The sequence below is a fragment of the Python bivittatus genome, unplaced genomic scaffold (assembly GCF_059951505.1).
Source record: "Python bivittatus isolate LINGU-HERP-01145 unplaced genomic scaffold, Pbiv_v1 ctg000440_np1212, whole genome shotgun sequence".
Classification (NCBI taxonomy): Eukaryota; Metazoa; Chordata; class Lepidosauria; order Squamata; family Pythonidae; genus Python; species Python bivittatus.
In genome coordinates this window covers 5428769-5451597 of record NW_028277063.1, presented here as the reverse complement: position 1 = coordinate 5451597, position 22829 = coordinate 5428769, and the positions used below count along the sequence as shown (strand labels likewise).

General features: G+C 42.2%; 1 protein-coding gene across 1 annotated transcript in view; it reads left to right on the top strand.

Annotated features, from left to right (window-relative positions):
* Window positions 1–3839: 3839 nt before the first annotated feature.
* Window positions 3840–22829, top strand: part of SLC17A7 (solute carrier family 17 member 7) — a 45194-nt gene continuing 26204 nt past the window's right edge. Inside the window, exon 1 of the mRNA XM_088142539.1 lies at window positions 3840–3901. Within this exon, the coding sequence (XP_087998665.1) occupies window positions 3840–3901 (62 nt within the window). The remainder of the gene's footprint in view (window positions 3902–22829) is intronic.

The window sequence follows — 22829 nt, the reverse complement described above, 5'->3', positions numbered from 1 at the left end:
AGAGAATATATGCAGCTCAGGGTTGAACTGTGGAGTCCTTGGGGTTCTCTGAGCTTGGTTGTTTTCTTGCAAACGTTTTGTTACCCAACTAGGTAACATCTTCAGTGCTAGAATGGAATGGGGTTTGCTCTCTGTTTATATAGAGTGGCTTACCCTGCCAGTGTTGGTGGGGGTGTTTCCCCCCCCCCCCTTAGTAGTTCCTTGATTAGGGTATTGTTTACTGCTTGACTGTATGTCTGGTGATAATCTTGGTGTTAATCTCTGCTTATCTGGGTGATGATTGCTGGTGAGGAGATGTTCTGGTCTTTTGTTTTCCTTTCTATTGTCTCTTTTGAATAATGTGTAGATGTTGTTTATCTCTACGTGCCTGTTGATGGCTGCCTTGTCTGAATACCAAGCTTCCAAGAATTCCCTTGCATTTTTGGATTTAGCTTGGTCTAAGATGCTGACAGGATCCCAGTTGAAACTATGGTTAAGTCTGTCCATGTTTGTGAGATTAAGGAGTTTTCATCATGTCTTCTGACCTCTAGTTGGTGTTCAAGGATGTGCTCTGCTAGCCTTCTGCCTGTCTGTCCTACACAATGGTTGTTACAGTCCTTACACTGTATGTTGTAGATTGTAGATGACTTCTGGTTTTTTTTTTTAAGGACCAGATGCAGAGGAACCATTGTTTCCATCTCCAGCTTGCAAGCACTTCAGAGGCATCTGGCTGGCCACTGTGAGAAAGAAAATGCTGGACTAAAATGGGCCTTGCCCTGATCCAGCAGAACTGTTGTTATGTTCATATACATTTGAAAAGAGATTGGTAATCTGTCTTTTAAGAAACATTGAGAGAATTTCAGCAGTGCAAGGAAACCCATACATGTGTCTATTTGCATTTAACACAAGGCTTTCTATTTGCATTTTTAAATGCACAGATTCAAACTCCACTTGTAAATTCTGTAAATATAACTGGAAAGGGCTGGATTGGCTTTGATTTTAACTAATACTTCTTTTTTCACTATTAAAAGAAAGTCAAGGAAAGTGCAAATTCTCAGTGGGGTCCTATCAAACTATTGGTGACTTTAAAGTTCCTCATCTGACAATTAAGTTTGAGACAATAAAATGAGAACATGCCATAAAAATTGTCACCAAAGCATGTTTGTATTGCAATCAGGAGTACATGAAAGTAAGCTGCAAGCAAGGATTAAGCTATGGCATTTATTTCCAAGTAAGTGGGTATAAGTCACAATTAATATAATGTAATTGATTAAGTAAAGCCTTTATTATTACCCATCCATCCCACCCTCTATTCTTCAGCTTGGAAGGCTGTCAAAGCAACTTACAGATTATTTTTAAAGGCAACAGGCAGACCCTGTACCTAGGTTCACAGTTTTTAAAAACTGTGTTTTTAAAAGTTTCAAAAGGCAAAAAAAAAAGGGGGGGGAGGAGAAAAAAATAACCCACATATTAATTCTGAAAGATTGCATACAAAAGCAGAAAATTGCTCAATGTGACTGTTGTTCGTCTTTCTTTCTTGGAAAGGTTTGCATGTCTGCACCCACTTATATAGCTTGCATATACCTGGCCAGGGTGGTAAAAAAAACCTTGATTTTTTTTCCCTCTGTGTGTAATGCAGAAAGCCAAATCACTGTTCTTTAATAATATTATATATTTTGGGAAGAATGCCACCACATTGAAAAAGAGCCATTTTTCATTTGATATTTTTATTTTATTAACAAGATTGTTTGGGGAACTGAATCAATTAATCAAGCAAAGTTGTAGCAATTACTGAATTCTCATTTCTCTCTAACTTAAGTGTATTATGGAATTGTTTGAACATTTACTAAATATAAGATGATACAGGAACTAGCAAATTAAAATGCTTATAATTACTATTCTTCTCACTGCAAGTTTATTTTGAATAAATATATTTAAAATAACTGAACATGGGTATAAAATCACAGAATTCTACAGGTGCCAGAACAACAAAACTAATAATATAATTCTTATAAAAGATGTCCCAAGGCAGCCTTTTCCAAATTCTCCCAATGTTTTGTAACATAGCTCTCACCACTCTGAAACTATGTTGGGATGATGGATGTCCAACACAACTGGAGGACACCAGGTGGGGGCAGCTGCTTTTGGAAAATACAGATAGCCATAAAAAAAAGTATGCACCAGTCAAAAACATCTTTTCATAGAATGCAAGAATGCAGAATTGAAGGGAATGGGGCTTCCTTCTGAACTGCAGGCAGACGATTTCGCTGTCAAGATAGAGGATCAGCTGCATCTCCTTCGACCCCAGACTGTTCTGGAGCATTTCATTTCTCATAGCCAATGTGCTATGACAGTCCATCAAAAGGACAAGAAGAGCAATATTCCAAGCAAGTGGGATCTCCTGCACGTTATTCCACACTCCGGCCCTCCCCAAGAACTCTGGTGCTGATGCCTCGTGGGAATGGAGTCCCATTTCACCGGTTTCTTGAGGGGCCTGCTTACATTTGGATGTGCGAGAGAGAACTCTCTCCCATCCACCTGCTCTCAACCTCGGGAGGCTGCGAGATGGAAATCTTTGTCTCCCCGCTGCCCTCTCCTCCTCTTCTCCTTCCGTTACTGGCTGCCCTGCCTCCGACTGGCGAGGTCTGCCATGCCTTGCGCCCCAACGCCAACCCGCTTCCTCCTGTCTCCTCTTAGTTCAGTACTTTTGAAAGATTAATGACACTCGGGACGCAGGCACGACTTGTAGGGAAGTCACTTACTTCCTCCCTCTGCGTCCTGCCCAAGCACTTTCCCTCTTCTCTTCATGTTCTCTATCATCGTCGTCGTCGTCATCGTCATCTTTTCAGCGGACCTCGATCCATCCACGGAGGGTTCTAAGTAAAAGTTGTCATTTCTTTTCAGTATATTAGTTTTCCTTCCTACCAACATCTCTCGCTTTCTGCTTTCCCGTTGTCTCTTTTCTCTCTCTCTTCTATTGGTATCCTTCCCTTCCGCAGAATCTCTTGCCCCACTTTCGGAACCTCAGTGTTGATACCAACAACCCTCCCTCCCCATTCGCTGCCTTTAATTTCCCCATCCATGTTCAACCCGCCCCCCCCCCCGGGCTATAATCTCTCTTCTATCTGCCCGCCCCGCCCCCCCCCCCCCCCAGCTCACACAGGTCGCGATTCCCTTAATCTCTCGCCGGGCGCCGTAGCGCGCTCTCCACGTCGCTCTCCGTGGTGCTGAAACCCCAACCTTGGGCGGCGCCCTGGTTTTCGGGACAGTGAAAGTTCGCGCCGCCACTCCGGGCCAGCCCTGGCGCCCCCAGCCGCCGCCTTCGCAGATCCCTTGCCGGAGGCTGAACCCCTGGTGGTTAGGTGCCTGCGGAAGCGTGGGGAGAGAGTGGGACCCTCCGCAGCGTCCCACGCAGGGCGCGGGCACTAGTGCGCGGCGGCAGAGCTGCCCCCATGACGCTTCAGGCCGTGTTGGTGGATCGGGCAGGGCGCCAGGCGGCAGCGCTGGTGATGGTCGCATCCCCACGCACCGCTCCTCAAGTTGAGAGATCTCGGGGGTCCTAGAGAAAACCGAGAAACCAGTGGAAAGAAGGGGAAGAAGCAGAGCTAGGAAGGAAACAGTAGGGAAGAAAATCGAGGGGAGAGGGAAGGAAGCCCACGGAACGAGACATATAAAGGCACCAGGCGAAAGGAACGGGTTGAGATCGCTGTGCAACCCCGCTCTCCCCCCAAGAAGCCTTCCCGATGTTGCGGCGGAGTCTTTAACTGTTCACCTCCGTGTCTCCAAAGGTGACACTGGGAAAGGAGCGGGGCAGGGGGCGTCCTGGTGCTTCTTTCCTTTAGCAAAGGAAGCAAAACGCCATGGAGTTTCGGAAAGAAGAGTTTAAGAAGTTGGCTGGGAGGACCTTGGGGCAGATAAACAGGTAAGAATTCCGCACTGCCTGCTTGCTTCCCTTTCTCCCTTTCTTTCTCCCTCTCTCTGAACCTGCGAACAGATTTGGGGGGTTATAACAAAGTTTACTGACATGTAGGCAAGAGAGACTGGGGTCAGAATCGTAAATGGTAACTGTACAAAATAGTAGATGTAAATGCTCTACGTTTTCATTGAACTGTAGGGTAAATTGGAATTGAGAATGGGGGGGGGGCTGCAAGGGGATTATAATTGTCATAGGCAATGCCCACACTTTACACATACTTGTATCCTCAGTTTCTCACTTATACACATATTCCAGTTCTGAGGTTGCACTAAAACAGATACACATGCACACAGTGTGGTCTTTAAAGTAATGCCATCCTGTGCATGCTGACACTGTATTTCTTGTACATTCTCACAATAATCACCAAGGTTGCCTCATCCTAATGCTTCAGGTCTCAAAAATACAGTCTCCTGTTAATTGATTCATTCCCACTACACAGTTGTCAGGCTTGGTGGGGGGCAGGGGGGGGGGTGAGAGGGTGAATTCAGGTCAGTAACCTACCTCACAGGAGTGTTGCGTACAAGTAAAATGGGGAGTGTGTCAATTATATATGATATCTTGATTTAATTAGGTGGAGTTAAAATATATAAGGCATACATAAGTGCATACTTATCTGAGTGCTAATTTACTGGAGGTCAGCCATGATTAACTGGCATTCTTACACAGCATAATATATATTTTCTAACAGTTTTTATACATGCACCCAAGACCACAAACTGCTTTTCTTTCTCTCTCCATTTTTATTTTTATTTTTCATGTGCACCCCTGTTTACAGAATCCACTTTCTATCTAATTTATTTTAAAAATTCTCTCCTTTGCTCTAAAGCCAGATGGAGTTTCTTGGCTACAAACCTGAACACTTGGGTTTATTTTGTATCACTGTGTTTGCATGCTTCAAATACATATGCAAATCATTTTTTCTGGTTCTACAAATCACATTTAAAATATTTCATACCACCTCCTGCTCCCCATCTTCAGTATTTAGCACTTATCAAACACTATGTTCAGCCACCAGAATGTGATGATGAGGAGAGAGGTAACAATGAAAAGAACAAGAAAAGAGAAATACTTCTATTTTTAACCTTCACCTAGCCACCCCCCCACCCCATACAATAATGTTTCCACTCAGCATTACTACTACTACTACCATCACCACCACCATGACACATCCATAGACATTCCCATTATATCTAAACCTTTTTCTGGGCTGAATATTATATTTTCTTTGACTTGATTAAATTTGGTCAATCTTCTATCAGCACAGGGAATAAAAATTGTGCTAGCAGAAAATGGGTTTTAAAACAGTAAGGGGTGATATGAGTTTGTCAAACCCATATTAGTTTCTTCAATTTGCAGGACAAGGGATTCAAAAAGTTGTCATTTCCTGAATGGAAAGGCAGTACATAGGAAATCATACTGGGAAAGGAGTGTTTGAATACTAAACACGCTGGGATCAAATTCTCAACAATCTAACAGAGTCTTTTAAAAAATCAGTAGGTTCTGATACTTTTAGGTAGCCACAATCAAAATGGCCAAATTCCCATTAAGGTAAACCCAGTGTAGGATGGTATATTTCTCTATGGAATGGTTTATCAGTTATCATTGAAGCCTCCCCACACCCACTCCACTTCCTTCAAAGCAAGGCCCTCCAAAGTTCCAGGAGGTCAAACAAGGTTCCGATCGATGCAGCTGAGAAGATAGTTGCTATTTTAAAATAAACAAAGCCTAGCAAAGAAAAACTAAAATAAATCCCAGCCCACCGTAGAGACAGAGAGGGAGGAGTTTGACAGCCACAGCAAAATTGCTTTACATAATTGGCATGGATTCCAGATTGAAATATGCACCGTCATGGTACAACATAAAATATTCACCAGGGTTATAAGTGGCTAAAGAGATTTCTCTCTTTCTCTCTCTCCCCCGTTTCTAAAAGTATATTTAAACTCGCCTAGATGTAGACATCTTCCATAACTCTTGATGTGTTTGTCTAAAACAGATAGTTGTGCAGAGAGCAAAACACCCCTCCCCTGAATATGGTTGCCTAAAGATTTGTAAGACATCTCTATGAATGTATGGGAATTTGAAGTACCCAGTTCAATGAAATTAATCAGGTCCACTCTCAGCATCTAGAATACCTTCTGCTATTAAAAAAGGAAATTGAAGCCAAGTTTCTAGGCTAAATTTGAAAAACAAGGGACAGTACTCTCGGATGCCAGGAAAAGATTGAACAAGAGAGCTAGAGGACAGGCGCATTTCCTAGTAGCAGAAACAGATTAAATTATAGAAGAGATATGCAAATGTGCTTCATTTGTATAATTAATTCAGGTGCAGAATCTGTTTTTCTTCAGGCTGAATTTCAGTTGTCCCAGGATGGTTTTAAATCCCGAGCACATGCATCTATGCGTATAATCTATTTATAAGCAGCCCTTTGAACTTCAGGACCAATCAATGATCTACCACTTAAAGAAATCAAGGCATAGGATGGAGCCCAGAGTCACGGCCTATGGCGTCTCCTGCACAAGATGTGTCACTATGACTCAGCAACAGCCATTAATGTGACCCACAGTTAAAAAGGATGGTATGGAGCCCCCATAGGAATGACGGGCACCCAATCCTAAGATAACTTTTGCTCTTTTGCTTAAAACGGGGGAGAGGGTTAGGGTTAGGGTTAGGGATGATACTAAATTCCTCATCAATGTTCAAGAGCGTGCCAGCTTGCGTGCCAAGCATGGCCATAAATCTGAACACTAAAACCTGTATTCAGAAACTTACTTACAGTAGAAGCTCACAGACGTGATACAGCCAGATACGTTGTTTTACTGAAAACAAGATAGAAGACACTGAAGGCATGTGCTTGTGCATCTGTGACTGTGTATTTGAGAATCACTGGTTCTCATCTCACCAGGTTCAGCCCTTACAAACTGGGGAGGAATTTTGAAAGTTAGCCCCACTGAGGTCTTTGAAACTCCCTGAAGAAAAAAATATGATCTTCCCTCACTAGCAGTCACTATATATTTTCAGAAGCTTGTCAGAGTGAGGCTATGTAATTATAAGCCAATGTTTTCTATGTTGGCAATTTCCAGATGTGTGGACTTCAGTTCCCAGAATTCCCCAACCAGCACAGCCATTGTTGGAGATGCTGGGAATTAAAGCTCACACCTTGGAAGATGCTAAAGTTAGAAACCACCATAAAGAGCAAAAGTCTGGGGTTGGGATGGGGAGAGGAGAGATGATAGCTACAAACAGCTATTGGGAAGGTGTCCATCAAACGTTTTTGGCCAGAGGTGGCTCCCCCACACTATAATAAAGCCTGATAAAATAAACCACTTTCCTCAGTTTTTCATGTAATGTAGCAAAGCAGTAAGTTGGCCTGTGGCTCAGTTGACACAGCTTCCTTATCTAAAATGTGGATGGGTAGATTGTAATTTGGAATATTGTAGGCACCCAGGTCTGTATTAGCATTTTGTGTGAACTAAGCTATCATGTTAAGCCATGTGGTTTAGCTGTTTGGGCATGGACAGAGCAATTGCATTTTTGTTAACCTGGATTTAGGGTTTATTGCGTGACTCCATCCTCTGTATCCTTCAAGTAAGTTTTATTTTATGGCTGTCTCCTAGCCATTTCTTAAATCTGTCCCTCAGAGAGACAGATTGAAGAGAAAGCATCCTGAGATTGAGAAAGCATCTTCAATCCTCAGCACTACCCTACCAATGACTTTATGTTATCCAGACATGTGGCCTTGATCAAGACTTGATAAGTCTTGAGGGACATTTTTCCTACTACCAGAGATTGGCATTGCTGCCGCCAACTGAGGACCCCAGTCTAATGGGGAAATCCCAGCTTTGCTTCACCTTCTTACTCTTCCCCTTGTCCACTGTCCTCTGCAAGTGTGCAAGTAGATATGAGCATGGAGCAACAGCATACAGTGCTGTGAACTGGAAGGAAAGATTGAATGGGAAGTACATGGGCGACAGTGACCTGGCAAAGGGGGGAGACATTCAGAAAGAGGAGGGAAAGATCTTCTCCCCCACTGTAGCATTGGCATCAATCAATAAGCCTGTTGCTTAGTAGGATTGTCTTTGCAGACTGGCCACCAGAATTTAAGTGACTGGAGACAAACCTTTCTCTGTAGTATGGCTTGTTTATCATTTACTGTTTTATTTTTTGTATTTCAATAGTAAATGCAAAATATCTTTGTACAGGAGGCTTTTGATTCATAATATCACCTCTCCTTCAGTTAAATGTTTCCATTTTTGTTTTCCTTTTACTGTATTGTGTCCCTCCTTGGTTGCCCTGAGGATTTGGGTATATTTAATTTTTTTTAAACAAGTAAAATAAATAAAGTGTTCTCATTTATGCCAACTTTAGAGAGCCAGATAGCCAAATTGTTCCAGCCCCTTTCAATTATTGTCTGAACTTGTGCCTTGTTTGACCTTGCGTCTTCTGTATGTGCTGGACTGTTTCCCATAATTCTCACCAACATGGTTTTCTAAGGGCGATGAGGGCTATAGTCCAACTCATCCGGAAGATGCCAAGTTGGTCTGGAGCACACAGCAGCTCTGAGTAATAGAGAGGATGGCCAACTCAGTAGGTTGATGCTTTCTTCAGAAGACCCAGAGGAGCAATGGAACATTTTTGCTATTGCTTGGCAGAAGTGAAACTCCGGTCCTTCCTGGTTCTGTTATATTTCAGGAGGATAATCTATACTACATACAAACTATCCATGTTATGCCTGCTGAACTCTTAAAGATTCCCCAAAGAATTCCATGAATCCTAGTTTGGTGCTTAGAATTCTCTACAGCAGTGTTGTCCAAACTTGGCCACTTAAAGATGAGTGGACTTCAACTCCCAGAATTCCCCAGGCAGCATGGCTGGCTGGGGAATTCTGGGAGTTGAAGTCCACTCATCTTAAAGTGGCCAAGTTTGGACAACACTGCTCTACAGTATTTGTTTCTGCTGGGACAACTTCATGCTAACAAGGCAGAACACTCTCAACAGTCTATGCTGAACCATCATGAGATGCCTTGCTGGGAACAGAAAGCTAGACTAAAAGGGCTGAAGTTTTTTAACAATTAAAATGTACCAAACTGATCCCGACTCTTTAATTAACTGACTTCACACTTGTACACATTTTTATTTCTAGATTTTAATAAGTATATATTAAAGGATGGTTCATCTGTGCATATTTAGCACTAGATGATGGCAGCATCAGTTCTGGGCATTGAAGTCCACACATCTTAAAGTTGCCAAGTTTGAAAAAAAAAAACCTGGGCTAGGTTGAACTGTAATCTATGGTTACATATCTTCCAGTCTCAAGGCTGGGAAGAAAATGGCCAGATTTTGGTTGACTCAACCCAATCTACCAAGTGAGTCACACCACACTGACCAAATTAAATATAACATATGGTTTTTTGAGCTGAGAATGAGCCATATGGCCATAAGGTCTTTTCTTACTCTTAATTTGCTAAATCAGTTATATGTGAATGTGGAAGCTGAAAGGCTCCCATTTACCAACCAAGGCATGAAACAAAGAGCTAGTCTTTATTTCAACAGTATTTTATCTGCTAGACTAAGGGCTCACCCCCATGTCCTGCTTGTCAGGTGTTAAGATGCCCCACTGGCCATTTGTAGAGGATATGTTCTCATCCCATCACCAGCATACTGCTGAGGCAGCCCCACATCAGCTGTAAGTGTTCTGCTGTGAAAGTGGTGTTTTCCCTCTTTTTCTGGAACTAGACCTCCTATGAAAACAACCCAGGAAGAAAAAAGACTAAGCGCTGCTCTGACTCCAACACATGTTCTACAGGGCAATTTGCAACAGATTTCCCTGTTGCTGGTGACATTGTGCAAGGCTGGAATTTCAGTTGGGGAAGCCATCAGTTGTCGCTCTTGCAGTCTCACATAATAGAACTGTACAGCCAATAACCCAGGACAGCTGTTGCACCTATACTTTAAAGGGCATGTTGGGGGGCAGCATGATAAGGCCAAGAAGATTTCTTCCCAGCTGCAGGATGTGAAGAAGGCTTTGCAAAGGGATTGTGTGAATGGGTCCATACTTTCTCTGGATTCTGACCAAGGTTTAAACCCAAAACAAAACAATCTGTACCCTTCTTCTTCTAGCCTTTTATTGGCATATATATCAATTCAAGTGCCTTTTCATTCAGATGAGAATTGGTTCTGAATCTAGGACATTTTTGTCCCCAGTCTGTTGCAAAAGAACAGTATGCCACTTCTTCCATCAAAACCTTTTGTATTTCTCCTCAAAACATCCTAATTTCATATTCTATATACTGCAATCATTTCTATTAGAGTTGGTGTGATGTAGGAACTAAGGCATTGGACCCACTGGGTGATTGGGGGGTGTTAATTTTCTCTCAGGAGAGCCTAACTCACAAGGTTGCTGTTGTGGGGAAAAAATAGGTCCATGTACTGCACTTAGATATAAGCACATGCCAAATAAAAATACTAATTCTATTAGGAGTAAATGTGAGAGCCAGTTTGGTGTAAGAGGTTAAGGCACCAGGCTAGAAACCGAGAGACCGTGAGTTCTAGTCTTGTCTTAGGCACGAAGCCAGCTGAATGATCTTGGGCCTGTCACTCTTTCTCAGCCCTAGGAAGGAGGCAATGGCACACCACTTCTGAAATCTTGCCAAGAAAACTGCAGGGACTAGCCCAGGCAGTTGCCAGGAGTCAATGCTGACTGGAAGGCACATAAATACATGCGCACACATTAGGAGTAATTAACAAGCTACCCCGGGTGCATTGCTGAACCACATTTCAGCATTTTAAAATCAGCACTCCCTGAAGTAGTAAACACACAAAACTCTAACGTAGCACCTAAAATAGGCTTAACCATGTTTAAAGACTAAGGGAAAAAGGGAAACATTCTGGTCCTACTCATAGGTATGATGCTGACCAACCCGCCTGCATCATCATTCCACTTAGTGGGCTTGGCTGTGTTCCCACGTGTTAAGTGAAGCTTCCAGGTTGTCCATTCCTCTCCTAAAGGATCCTGGGAAACAGAGGTTAGGGAGGACGCGGTCTGAAAAATCTACTTTATCATTGGTTCCCCCCCAGTTCTCTGCCCTTCTTGCCTTCCACTAATGCAAACTGCAGCCCTGGCTCAGACACACCGACCTTCAAAGTGATTTCAATCATTAGTAAATATATTTCTGAGCATTCAGCAGTTGGAACAAAAGGGTTGGTGTTGTAGCTTTCCTTTGCCAGATAGGATTTCGATTTCGGGCGGGTGCTTGTAGCATTTTGCGCACACGAGCAGAGAATAAGACAGCTGGCCCCAGTGCTAATCCTCTGTCTAGCATCCGGCATAAAATCTTTTCATAGATGTTGTTTGGCTTTCCTGCCCCCAATAGCCTAACCCTTATATAATGTGTTTCAGGATGCGGGCATTTTGGGTGTCTGTGTGTGAGAGGCCGGCTGATGGGGTGTTTAGAAATATACTCAAATTTGCCAGTACCGGATCTGGGCCTGGGGGTGGGGAAACATATTTGAAAAACAAATCCACAGAAGAGAAAAATAAGTGGAAATTCACCCTGTCCAGTTCTAATTCAAAAGAAACTTTACCGGGTGGGGAAGTTGTGTGTTTTCAATTATGCAGGGCCACACAGTTAACAGTTAACTTACTGGACTTACAGTATGACACTTACTGGACTTACAGTATGACACTAAGCAAAATTAGCCTTAGAAGTGGTATTAGCCCCTTTTCTCACAACATTTGATTGTGATAATCATTTATCAGAAAATTGAAAATGATTTTTCCTCTGCGGTTTATTGAGGTTTAATGAGGGATCAAGGCATTTGCCTGGGTGACAAGCTGAATTTGCAATCCTAAGGTATGTATTCACAAAACAGGCCTAATGAAAGTCATGGTGGTATAGCGGTTAAGGTGTTGGACAACCTCACGGGGCTGCTATTTTGGGGGGAAAAAAAGGATGGAGCCACTTTGTTAGCCCTGCAGGGTAGTCCAGACAAGAAGCACAACCAGGAATGCTAGTTCAATCTTTATTGTAAGGTTACCTTAACAGAATCTTGCAAGACTGAAAGTATTTCTCCCCGCATTTCTTTTTACTCTCCAGAAAACTAGGGAGGGTCCCTTCTGAAATGTTTCCCACGCCCTCTCCCTTTCTGTGGGCTGAGACATCTTTTACATGCTGGTTGCCCCGTCTGCAGCTCTTCCTCCTGTCTCCCAAAGTCATTCCCACATACCATTACACACCTTGAGCTTCAGAAAGAAGGTGGGATATAAGTCACATAAATCATCAGCTGCACTGGCACAGTTCTGGCTTTTCTTTTGATTTGTAGTGGCTTAGTTTGTTGCATGAATCCAGCCCATTTGGGTAGTTTATGATTCAATATATCATGCAAATCCAGAAATCAGTTTCATTCAGTTTCAAGGTGTGGTGAACTTAGGCATTAAGGAGTAAACACTAGGGCTGTGCATATTTCTTAGGAAAAAGGGCTTCAGACTTCACACGTACACAGCATCTCTCTAGGATTTATTTCAGCAGTTCCTTTTTCATGTTAGTGTAAAAAAAGTATGACTGCTTTAAGAGTTGCATTACCTTATTTTCTGACTTGCACAGAGTAAAAAGCTTTCAAAACTTGGTTGTTCTTTGATCCCTTGACAATGCTATTAGTTGTTATGGTCAAGGTAGCAGTACCATGAATTAGAAGAAAACGCATTGCCATTTTTTACTCCGAAACTGTAGCAAAATTGAGAAATAAAAACATCCTTGTAATATCCAGAATTAGTATGATGAATGATTGGGAATAATTACTGAGAACAAATCTCATGTGTTACATAGATTAATTAATAATAATTAATCCCAAATTAAATTATGCTTTATGTAAAAGAGGCCTGTTTCTAAAAGCAATTGTTTTAGATAAATGGAAATACAAATTCCCTTCCACAGAATTATATTGTTTCAGTATATAAATGTGTAGTCTAATATTTTTTTATATTTATCTATCTATCTATCTATCTATCTATCTATCTATCTATCTATCGAAACTGTTATATCTTTTACTAATCTTGATTATTCTGACTTTCTGTTTTCTTTCCTTGATGTTTGTTTATTCATCTATTTATTCTGTTATCTAAAATGATGCCCCGAATAAGAAGGATGGTTTTACTTCATTTAAAAATACAAAAGGAAAAAAGGAAAGGAAAGGAATTGTACATAATGACTGGATGTACACCAACAGCCTAAGCCATAATCTGGTTTATTTGGTTTCAGTTTAGGGGATCCTGCAAGCCAAGCCATTGTGGTTAATAAGCATACGTAGCTACACATTTTGTCCTCCTATCTTCCTCTCCATGGCCTTTCTCTGTATCTTTCAACTTCATTCAATCAAAAAGTCAAGTGCAGGGTTTTAATATTAGCATCCCCCCCCCACGCAAAAAGCAAAATCATTAGTACACCACATTGCCCATCTGTTGATGCCAACCCGCAAATGAAGGCTTCGTTTGTTTCTGTTCATGAGTTTTTATTTGAACTGACATGTCACTGGCTCCTTGCCAAGCTGATCTTGCTTCAGTTAACGTGCGGAGGAACTCTTGAAAGAATTGTCAGCCGATTCTTGTAGCAGCTCCTGTCTAATCAGCTGGGCTCTTTCAAAGCGAGCTTGTCGAGGAACGTTTTGCAAAGATTGGCTGCGGGGACTGCAAGGTTCACTCTTAATCTTACTCATCTTATTGTGATAGTCTTGCAGAGGAGTTTTGGCAAAGAGTGTTGGTTTGCTGTGAAACTTGGCTTTCGAAATCTTAGCAAGTAATATATTTCAGAAATCTCAAGGAAGAAAGACACCATGAGTCGGATCCAGAATTAGTTAGAACAGATTCACTGAAATCTATGGGACTTAATGACTAATATTAATTCCATTGTTTCTGTGCATTTCCTTCAGCTATAATTAAGCTGGATTCAACCCGGCCTTAATGTATTACTGAATAGGACTTAAGAGTGTCTTCATTAACTTGGTCCAACTGATTTCAACTGGCCTGCTGAGTGACTAGGTTCACATTTCATGCTACAAAACAAATTTTTGATATACTGAAAAAGCTACAGGTAGAAGGATTGGCAAAGCAGTGAGAAACAAGGAAACTACTTATTAAAGTTCCGTCTGGCAAGAGTGGGAGGAGGTGGTGCATCCATCCTGGCTGTTCTTGGTCTCTCAGTGGCTTTTGAGACCTTCAATCATGGTATCCTTCTGGACCGGCTTCAGGGTTTGGAAGTGGGTGGCATTGTGTTGCACTGGTTCTCTTCCTTCCTCTGGGCTGGTTCCAGTTGGGTGTTGATGTGGGGGAGAGAGGCCTAGTCCACAGCCCCTGCTTTGTGGGGTGCTTCAGGGCTCCACACTTTCCCTATTCCTGTTTAACATCTACATGAAGCTGCTGCGTGATGTTGTCTGATCACATGGAGTGAAGTATCATCACTATGTTGATGTTACTCAGTTTTACATCTCCACCTTGGGCAGACCAAGTGATGCCATGGAGGCTGTGTCTTAGTGTCTGGAGGCTGTGAGAATTTGGATAGGGAAGGACTGGCTTCAACTCAACCCTAGCAAGACCTAGTGGCTCTGAGTTTTAGGGCCCCTGGTTCTGAAGACTGTCGATCTCTTCTCCTGGATGGGGCTGCATTACCCCAAACAGAACTGGTGCACAACCTGGGGGTCTCCCTGGACTTGCAGCTCCCATTCAAGGAGGACAGCCAGGAGGGCTTTTGCACAATTTTGTGTTGTTTGCCAGTTGTGACCTTTCCTGACCGAGAGGTTCTGCTCATAGTCACTCATGCCTTAGTCATTTCCTGGGTAGACTACTGCAATGAAGTCTACATGGAGCTGCCCTTGAACAGCATCCAGAAGTTGCAGCTGATTCAAAACGCAGTGGCACAGACTGTTAAGAGCGCTCCTTGGGATATTCACATTACAACTCTGCTCTGGATGTACCAGTATGTTTCCAAGTGCAATTAAAGGTGCTGGTGGTCACCCATAAAGTCTTTCGTGGCATGGGGCTGGGTTATTTGTGGGACCACCTCTCCTCAATCACTTCTCCCTGTTCCCTAAGATCCAGTAAAAAAGCCATGCTATGACCCCCATTAATTGTCATTTTCTGGGACCAAGGAAGTAAGCCTTTTCTGTCATAGTCCCTGTCTTTTGGAATATCATCCTCCTGGAATTTACATTGGCCCTGACCCTGCCAGCCTTTTGCAAGGCCCTGAAAACATGGCTGTGTGCCCAGGCCATGGAAGTCGGATTGTCAACTAGAATCCATGATATGGTTATATTAATTGTTGTTGGTTAGTTTTTACAATGGCTGCCAGTTCGGTATTTTATTTTGTAACTGTTATTTTTAAACTGTTGTTAGCTGCCCAGAGTGATTATCATGAGATGGGTGGTCATATAAATTGAATTCTGTGAATTCAGCCATTGTGGTTTGTAACTGAGGGTCTACAGCTTAACATAACATTCCCAACCTATGGCCTAGGGAGTACTGGTGGTCCGTGAAGATGCCACCAGTGGTCCCTGCTATGGGCACCAAATTAAAAATATATATATTTTAAATAGCCCATATCTCATTCATTCATTCATTCATTCATTCATTCATTCATTCATTCATTCACTCACTCACTCACTCACTCACTCACTCATTCACCCTCCAACCAGCCAGCCAGCCAGCCAACCAACCAACCAACCAACCAACTAACCAACATGATATTACACCTTTTGGAGTAAGCAACATTTTGCATAGTGCAGAAAAAAAGTAAGAAATAGTAAGCAACATAAATAAATGCTAAAAGAGAAACCAAAATTGAATTTGGTATTTGCTATATTTCTCCATACCTTTCTATCCTTGCAAACTATCTTTGTTGCTTCTGCCATAGCCAACAACTAACACATACTTTGCCTTTTGTCCCTGAAAAGTCTCACCTCTTTCTTTTTGAGAATCCAATCAGCTCTATCCAACTATTTTTGTATTTAATGTCAACGTCTCAGAGACATCGTCTGGCAGAGTCAAACCTACCAAGGGTTCATAGGTGCCAAGCATATGCTACCTAGGATATGCAGTGGATATCCTGAGATGGCAGCAAAGAGATACAGAAAACACTCTCTGTGGTACCATCTAAGGGTTATTCAGATTTTTGCAATCAAGATCTGGTGGTGTAGAGAGTAAGGACAACGACCTTGATGGAAATATGAAGAGACCATTTCCTAAGCAAAGGGGGCTGAAACATCTTTTAGCCCGGAGAACAAGATAACATTCAGAAGGGGATCAGGCAGATGCCTCCCTAAATGTAACGGTATGTAGGAAAGGCCTTGGGAGACTGGGCCAAGAGACGCTGCCAAGGAAACGGTCTGATAAGAGACAGCATAGCCTGTAGCTGGATAGTGGGCAGGGCAAGAGGCTCAGAAGGGACCCTCCCTAGTTTCTCAGGCTGTAAAGGAGACAGCGGGAGGATTGTACTTTCAGACTTGCAAGATTCTGTCAATGTAACTTTACAATAACACAACAATCTGGTTGTGATTCCTATCTGATTTACCCCGGGAGGCTGACACTAATTCACTGGAGTATAAGAATGGGGCAAGGGGAAGTAGAAGATAATTAGACTTGCAAGACTGGGTTATTATAGCCAATCTCAATGAAAGTAGTTTTAACCTTTCTGTGGGGTTGGTTTCCTGGTCTGGTCTACCTAGTGATAGGTAGCCCTTTTGGAGTAGTGTTTAAGGATCACCCCACTTTTTTGGCATCAGAAGAGGAAAAATCCAGAAGTAAACCTTCTCTAAAGAGATGATGATACTATACTAAATAGCTAATCATTTGCTACCCATTTATGATACTTCGGTTCAGCTGCCTGAAACGGCTACTTCCCTTTACCTAACAGTAGGACAGGCTCTGCTTCTTCACTTTTTATGATAGTGCCTTCTATCCAAAAAAGAGTTCAGAATCCCACTGGTTTTCACACAGGACAATCAGATGTTCTGGGAATTACACAAGCAGACAATGAAGATAATAAACCTCTCCAGTTGTTTCTTCTTCCAGCAGCTGGTATTAGGAGAATACAGCCTGTGAGTAAGGAAATCCCTTTACACCAGTGTTGTGCAAACTTGGCCACTTTAAGATGAGTGGACTTCAACCCCCAGAATTCCACTCATCTTAAAGTGGCCAAGTTTGGACAACATGCTTTACACCATTAGCCATTTGTAGACCTTTACTCCCAAATTTCACCTAATCCCCTTTAAAGCCAAAGTTTTTAATCTTACAATCTTTTTCAATAATTCATATCATTGGTCTAGTGGTTAAGGCCCCAGGCTAGAAACCAGGAGACTGTGAGTTCTAGTCCTGCTTTAGACACGAAAGCCGGCTGGGTGACTTTGGGCCGGTCACTCTCTCTCAGCCCAACTCACTTCACAGGGTTGTTGTTGTGGGGAAAATAGGAGGAAGGAGTGTAGGTATGTTTGCCGGCCTGAGTTATTTATAAATATAATAAAGGTGGGATAAAAAAAAATCTATTTCTTTTCTCAAGTTGCTTCTACTTAACATGAAAAAACACACCTCTAAAAAAATATTGTTATATTACACACACCCTCTCTCTCTCACACACACATACAGAATATATATGTTTGTGTGTATGTATGTATATGTGTGCATATACCCCAGGTGATTGATTACCGTTCACAATCTTCACTGGAGAGGCTTCAACATGCAATGAATTGATTCAGGCTGGTTCAATTCAGTTCAATATATGTGGGGGGATACCGTTAAAAATCCAAGTCATGTTTCAATTAAATGCATTTGGAAATTTAAAAAAAGGTCTTCAAAACTCACTAGAAAGAAACTAGACAGAAGCCAAATATATGTTCCTTGGGAGAGACAGCATTTATTTCACAAATATATATTGCACTCCAGTTGTAGACTCTGTGCAGCTCACAATCATAGAACTAACACTATAAAATCATAAAAATATCAAATGTCAGGCTAAAATCTTACTATATAAAAATGCAAAAGCCAGATAAAAAACGTAAGAGTCACAGACCTCACATCTCACATCTGAAGGCTCTGCAGTCTTAATTAACCCTTCTTCAAAAGGGTAAGTGGGGGATATCCTAGCCTTGGGAGGGAGGCTATTCGACAAAGACAGGGCAGCCACCACGATCGGCCTCTGATCCCCCAGCTTCCCGGCTTCCCAAAGAAAGGGAATCGGAACCATGCCCTCATGAACATCTTTCAGGTCCGAGAAGGATGGCTCTCACCAAGCTGAGCTTAATTGATGAGCAAACTTCAGGTCAATGCCAATCCAACTTATCTGACTTGGTCAGCCAGTCATCGTTAGGTTCATACAACTGCAGTAAGATTGCTGGGTTTTAGCATGTTGTGTGAACTCTATCACTGCGGTCTCTAAGCCAGGACTTGTGTGATGTGCAAATACAATTTATTGTGAATAAACCATGGTTAAACAGTGTAAATTGCAAACGTGTCCAAGACTGTAAGCTTCTTATATTCCTCCTCCTCTTTCTTCTAGGACGGATCAGAGCAAATCTCCAAATAATATATGAAGTATCTCCAATAGTACAGTAGCTTAAGAGGTGCCCTTGGTAATCTATAAACAGGGTCTGACGGAGAAATGCTTCTTCATATTTCACTTCCCCAAGAAGCCTGTCCCCATGTCTAAAGAATTTAGGATAATTAAACACACTGTGATTTTTTAAAATGAAGAAGAAAAAGAAAAAGGTAGAAAAATGCTCAGTGTTTAATTACATGAAATATAGATGAAGAAGGAAGCATTTAGTGCTAGAATGAGATGAATTATTCAACTAGGCCTGGGGCAGGTTTAAAAGGCATCCTGCAGTTACTGGCCACCTTTGTAACTCAGCATGGTAGGGAAGCCTGCGAGATAAGGCAGTTGAATCTCAAGCTCTGAAGCAGCACACTTAGACTGGAATTCATGCACTGCTTTTGCACAACATGCCTAGCTGAATCATGGCTTTTTTCAATTAACCCAATTTTCGGAGCTTGAATGATACACAGAACCATAGCTTAAGCATACAAATTTCACACAACATGGTAGGCTAAAATGTACTTTGGCTAATTTGTGGTTCAGGGTGTCATGAACTCACAGCTTTTTGGCCTTGATGCCACCTTCTGGCTTGCCAAAACAAACTAGTGGTCGCTCCAGGGCAGTATTTCTCAACCTTGGCAACTTTAAGATGGTGGACTTCAACTCCCAGAATTCCCCAGCCTGGCTGGGGAATTCTGGGAGTTGAAGTCCACCCATCTTAAAGTTGCCAAGGTTGAGAAACTGCTCCAGAGCTATGATACTCCTATCAGAATGGTTGCATCAAATAATTCCAAACCTCAGCCATGGCCCATCTGCTGAGATGTCTTCAAATCCTTGGGAACTTTTTGGAGAAAAGCTGCCCACCATCGCATGTTTTATACCCAATGAGGGATCTTTTTTCTGTTTGCTCGTTTCATATACAGAGGGAATCCAAAAAGTCAAGATGGTGGCTGTGGCTATACCATCAAAGCCTGACTCTTTTTTCACAAGGGACATTTTGTGATTGATATTGGATATTTTAACCAATCGACATCTATGGTGTTATCTTCTCCAATGGGGTAGTTACATAGTATTTGCTGTTGGTTTTGGTTTTCTCTTGCATTATTTTAATATTTTGTATGTTGCCTAGAGTTGCTTTGGAGATTGAGGCAGCTTATACGTGGATATAAATAAATAAGTAAAATGGGCTTCTAGAGTTTTACCATTTGGGTAACTTTTAACTCTTTCCGTCTCTTTCTCAGTCCATCTCTTAAATTGAATAAATTTATTTTTGTGAAAAAATATGCATTACAGTAGAACAGAGCAAAGAGGTTGAATAAGGACCGCAATCTTTTATTTTCTATTCTACAAGAAAATAAAAAGCAAAGTTGCCTGAGCTGAATTTGATTCCTGGTGACTGATATGGAGACATCCATGCAATTTCCTTGGCATGATACAATCTCGTTTCAAAATTCCAAATAAACTGTCCAAAATTTTACCTTCCTGTCTATAAACTCCCTACTTCTATTTTATCTACAGACCATAATTTCAAATAGTTGGAAATGTCTACAAAAGTGCATTTACTAGCTGGACTGCTGGAAATTTTAAAAAGTAGTGTTGCCTTCAAATCTGGCCCTGAGGCTGAGGAAGTAAGAGGGCATTGATCTTTTGCAAGATCTGGTCTTTAACCATCACGGTTTCCAAGATAGTGGGATGTGACTGCCTTTGGGTTAGGCTGAACAATCTAGGGATCTTCTTGTTGCGCAGACCACTCTGCTGTCCATCTGGATCCCTGCTAGCCCCACTAGGTAGACGGGCCATGAAATCAAGTCCACAGGAAGGCTAAAACTACTGTAATAACAGAATCCTGCAAGTCTGATTGTGCTGTACCTCGCCTCTTATACTCTAGTGAATCAGGGAGATGTCTGCCTGAGCCGCCTCCAAACATTATGTGGAGATTCTGGACTTTCTGGAATGCTTTAGACCCTTTTGCCAAGGCAACAGCTTCTGCATATCTCCATCAAGGTCATTTTTCTTACTCTCTACAATCCTTCCCTGGGCTCCTTGATCTAATCACCAGGCTGGTGGTTGAGTCTCCCCATCTGTTCGCTCATTCATTTGTTCATTTTATATGGCTGCCCAATTCAAAACAATTCTATGTGGCTTACAACAAATTTAAAACCAGATAAAGACATCAAACCACAAAAACAAAGCAATTAGTAACCAAGGATAATCACTCAACTCCATAAAACTCCTCTTAAAAACAGCTAGGTCTTCAGTGCCTTTTGAAAAGCCAGCAGGCTTGGGGGATGGGGGGAGCTGTTCCACAGGCAGGCACTGCAACAGAGAAGATAAGCTTTCTGGGTTCCATCAGATGTCAACTCTGTTGGATCTGGTGGGGCAAGCAGAATTAATAGAAGACAGGTGGTTTTGCAAATGGCCTGTTGGTATTAGGGGACTTCAATCTCCATGTGGTGGAGGCTGGGGCTGGGGCTGGGGCTGGGGCTGAGAGAGCTCAGGAATTAATGGCCCCCATGGCAACAATGTGTTGGTCCCAGGTAATATTGGCTCTAACACACATAGGTGGCTAGGTTTTAAACCTCACTTTTACTCCAGAACAATTGTCTTGTGATCTGGATATGGAGGGTACTCCCAGAACTCCTTTGTCATGCTCAGATCATTACCTGGTTCAGCTATAATTGATGGTTGCCCATGACCATTTGGATGGTCCACCCCAAGGGCCTCATGCATCCAGATGGTTTCCTAAGGAGGTCCTCCTGGGATCCAGAGGTGTTAGATAACTATTGCCTGGTCTCCAATTTCCTTTTTTAGTGAAGGTTGTTGAGATGGTAGTAAGGGACCAGCTACAGAATTCCCTGGATGAAATGGATTATCTGGACTCTTGTCAGTCAGGGTTCAGCCTGGGCATGGGAATGGAGACAGCACTGGTTATGCCAGTGCATGACCTTTGTCAGGATCTGGATGGGAATAGTACACTTGTCCTGGTCCTTTTAGACCTCTCAGCAGCTTTTGGTACCATTAACCATGGTATTCTTTTGGAGTGACTTCAAGGGTTGGGGTTTGGGGGCACTGTATGGCAGGCATTCTGCTCTTCCCTTTTCGGTTGGTTCCAATTGGTGGTGGTAGGAGAGGAAAGATCTGCTTGCTGGCTGCTAGGTGAGGTCATCCACTGGTCCAGGGTGTGGCCTCATCAGCATGCTGATGACACTCAGCTTTACATCTCTACCCCAGGATATGTTGGTGAGGCTATGGGGGTCTTGTGTCAGTATCTGGAGGCTATGAGGGTCTGAATAGGCGAGAATAGGCTAAAATTAAATCCTAGGAGGACAGAGTTACTACTAGTCCATTGAAGTCCTCTGATGGCTCCGGTAGTAGAGACTTACTTATTATAATAATTAGGAAGAGCCTAGTAGAAAATTCAGCTGGTTCAGCTCTCCGGTGTAGAAATAGTGATGTGAAAAACTTTACCAGCTGAATGTCTAATTCTTACATAACTAGCAAAAGTACACCAGCTTTACCAAAAAAGGCAATTATATTTAAAACTACATATTATCTCCATACAGTCTGTATTCTTCCCACATCCATAATTCCCTGAAAGGAATTATGAACCCCTCCCCACCCCCCGCACTCCCCACTTTTATATTGTGGTTCTTACCTGCTGAATAGTGACTTTCTCCACCCAGGGGTTTAAAATAGGAGCTGCCCTCTCAGTGGTACAAATTCAAAGGCAAGTGCCCATAGCTTTACAATAAATATTGTCATCCTTGGCTGCCTCTATGTCTGTTCTCAGCAAGTCTTATCATGACAGGTTTTTCAAACTGGAATCCTTTGATTCATCAAAAAGCTAAACATGGTTAGACCTGGTTAAAGTTTGGATGGAAGATCACAAGGAAATCCTAAGACTGAGAAGTCGAAAAACTTCCCAGGAGAAGATGATAGCAAGCCATGTCCAGGTTTTCAAGAAAATTCATGGATGTATTCATTAGTCACCAGGAACTGAGGTTGACTTGAGGGAGACTTTACCTTTTTGCCTAAAACAATCATAGGAGCTTCATGGGTGGGGCTTTAATCTTGCTGGGCCTTAAACTCCTTTCTCCACCACATTTGATGGTTAACAGATCAAATATGGCTATGGTAGGAAATGAAGGAGCAGCCGCAGGAAGTTTTCAATTATACAGGTCCAATGGAAAACAATTGAACAAATACCTTAGGATAGTCAGAACAATATATTTCACAATATATGACAGAATATATATTTTTCACTATCCTACATGTGCAAACAGAAATACCAGAATGTTGAAATA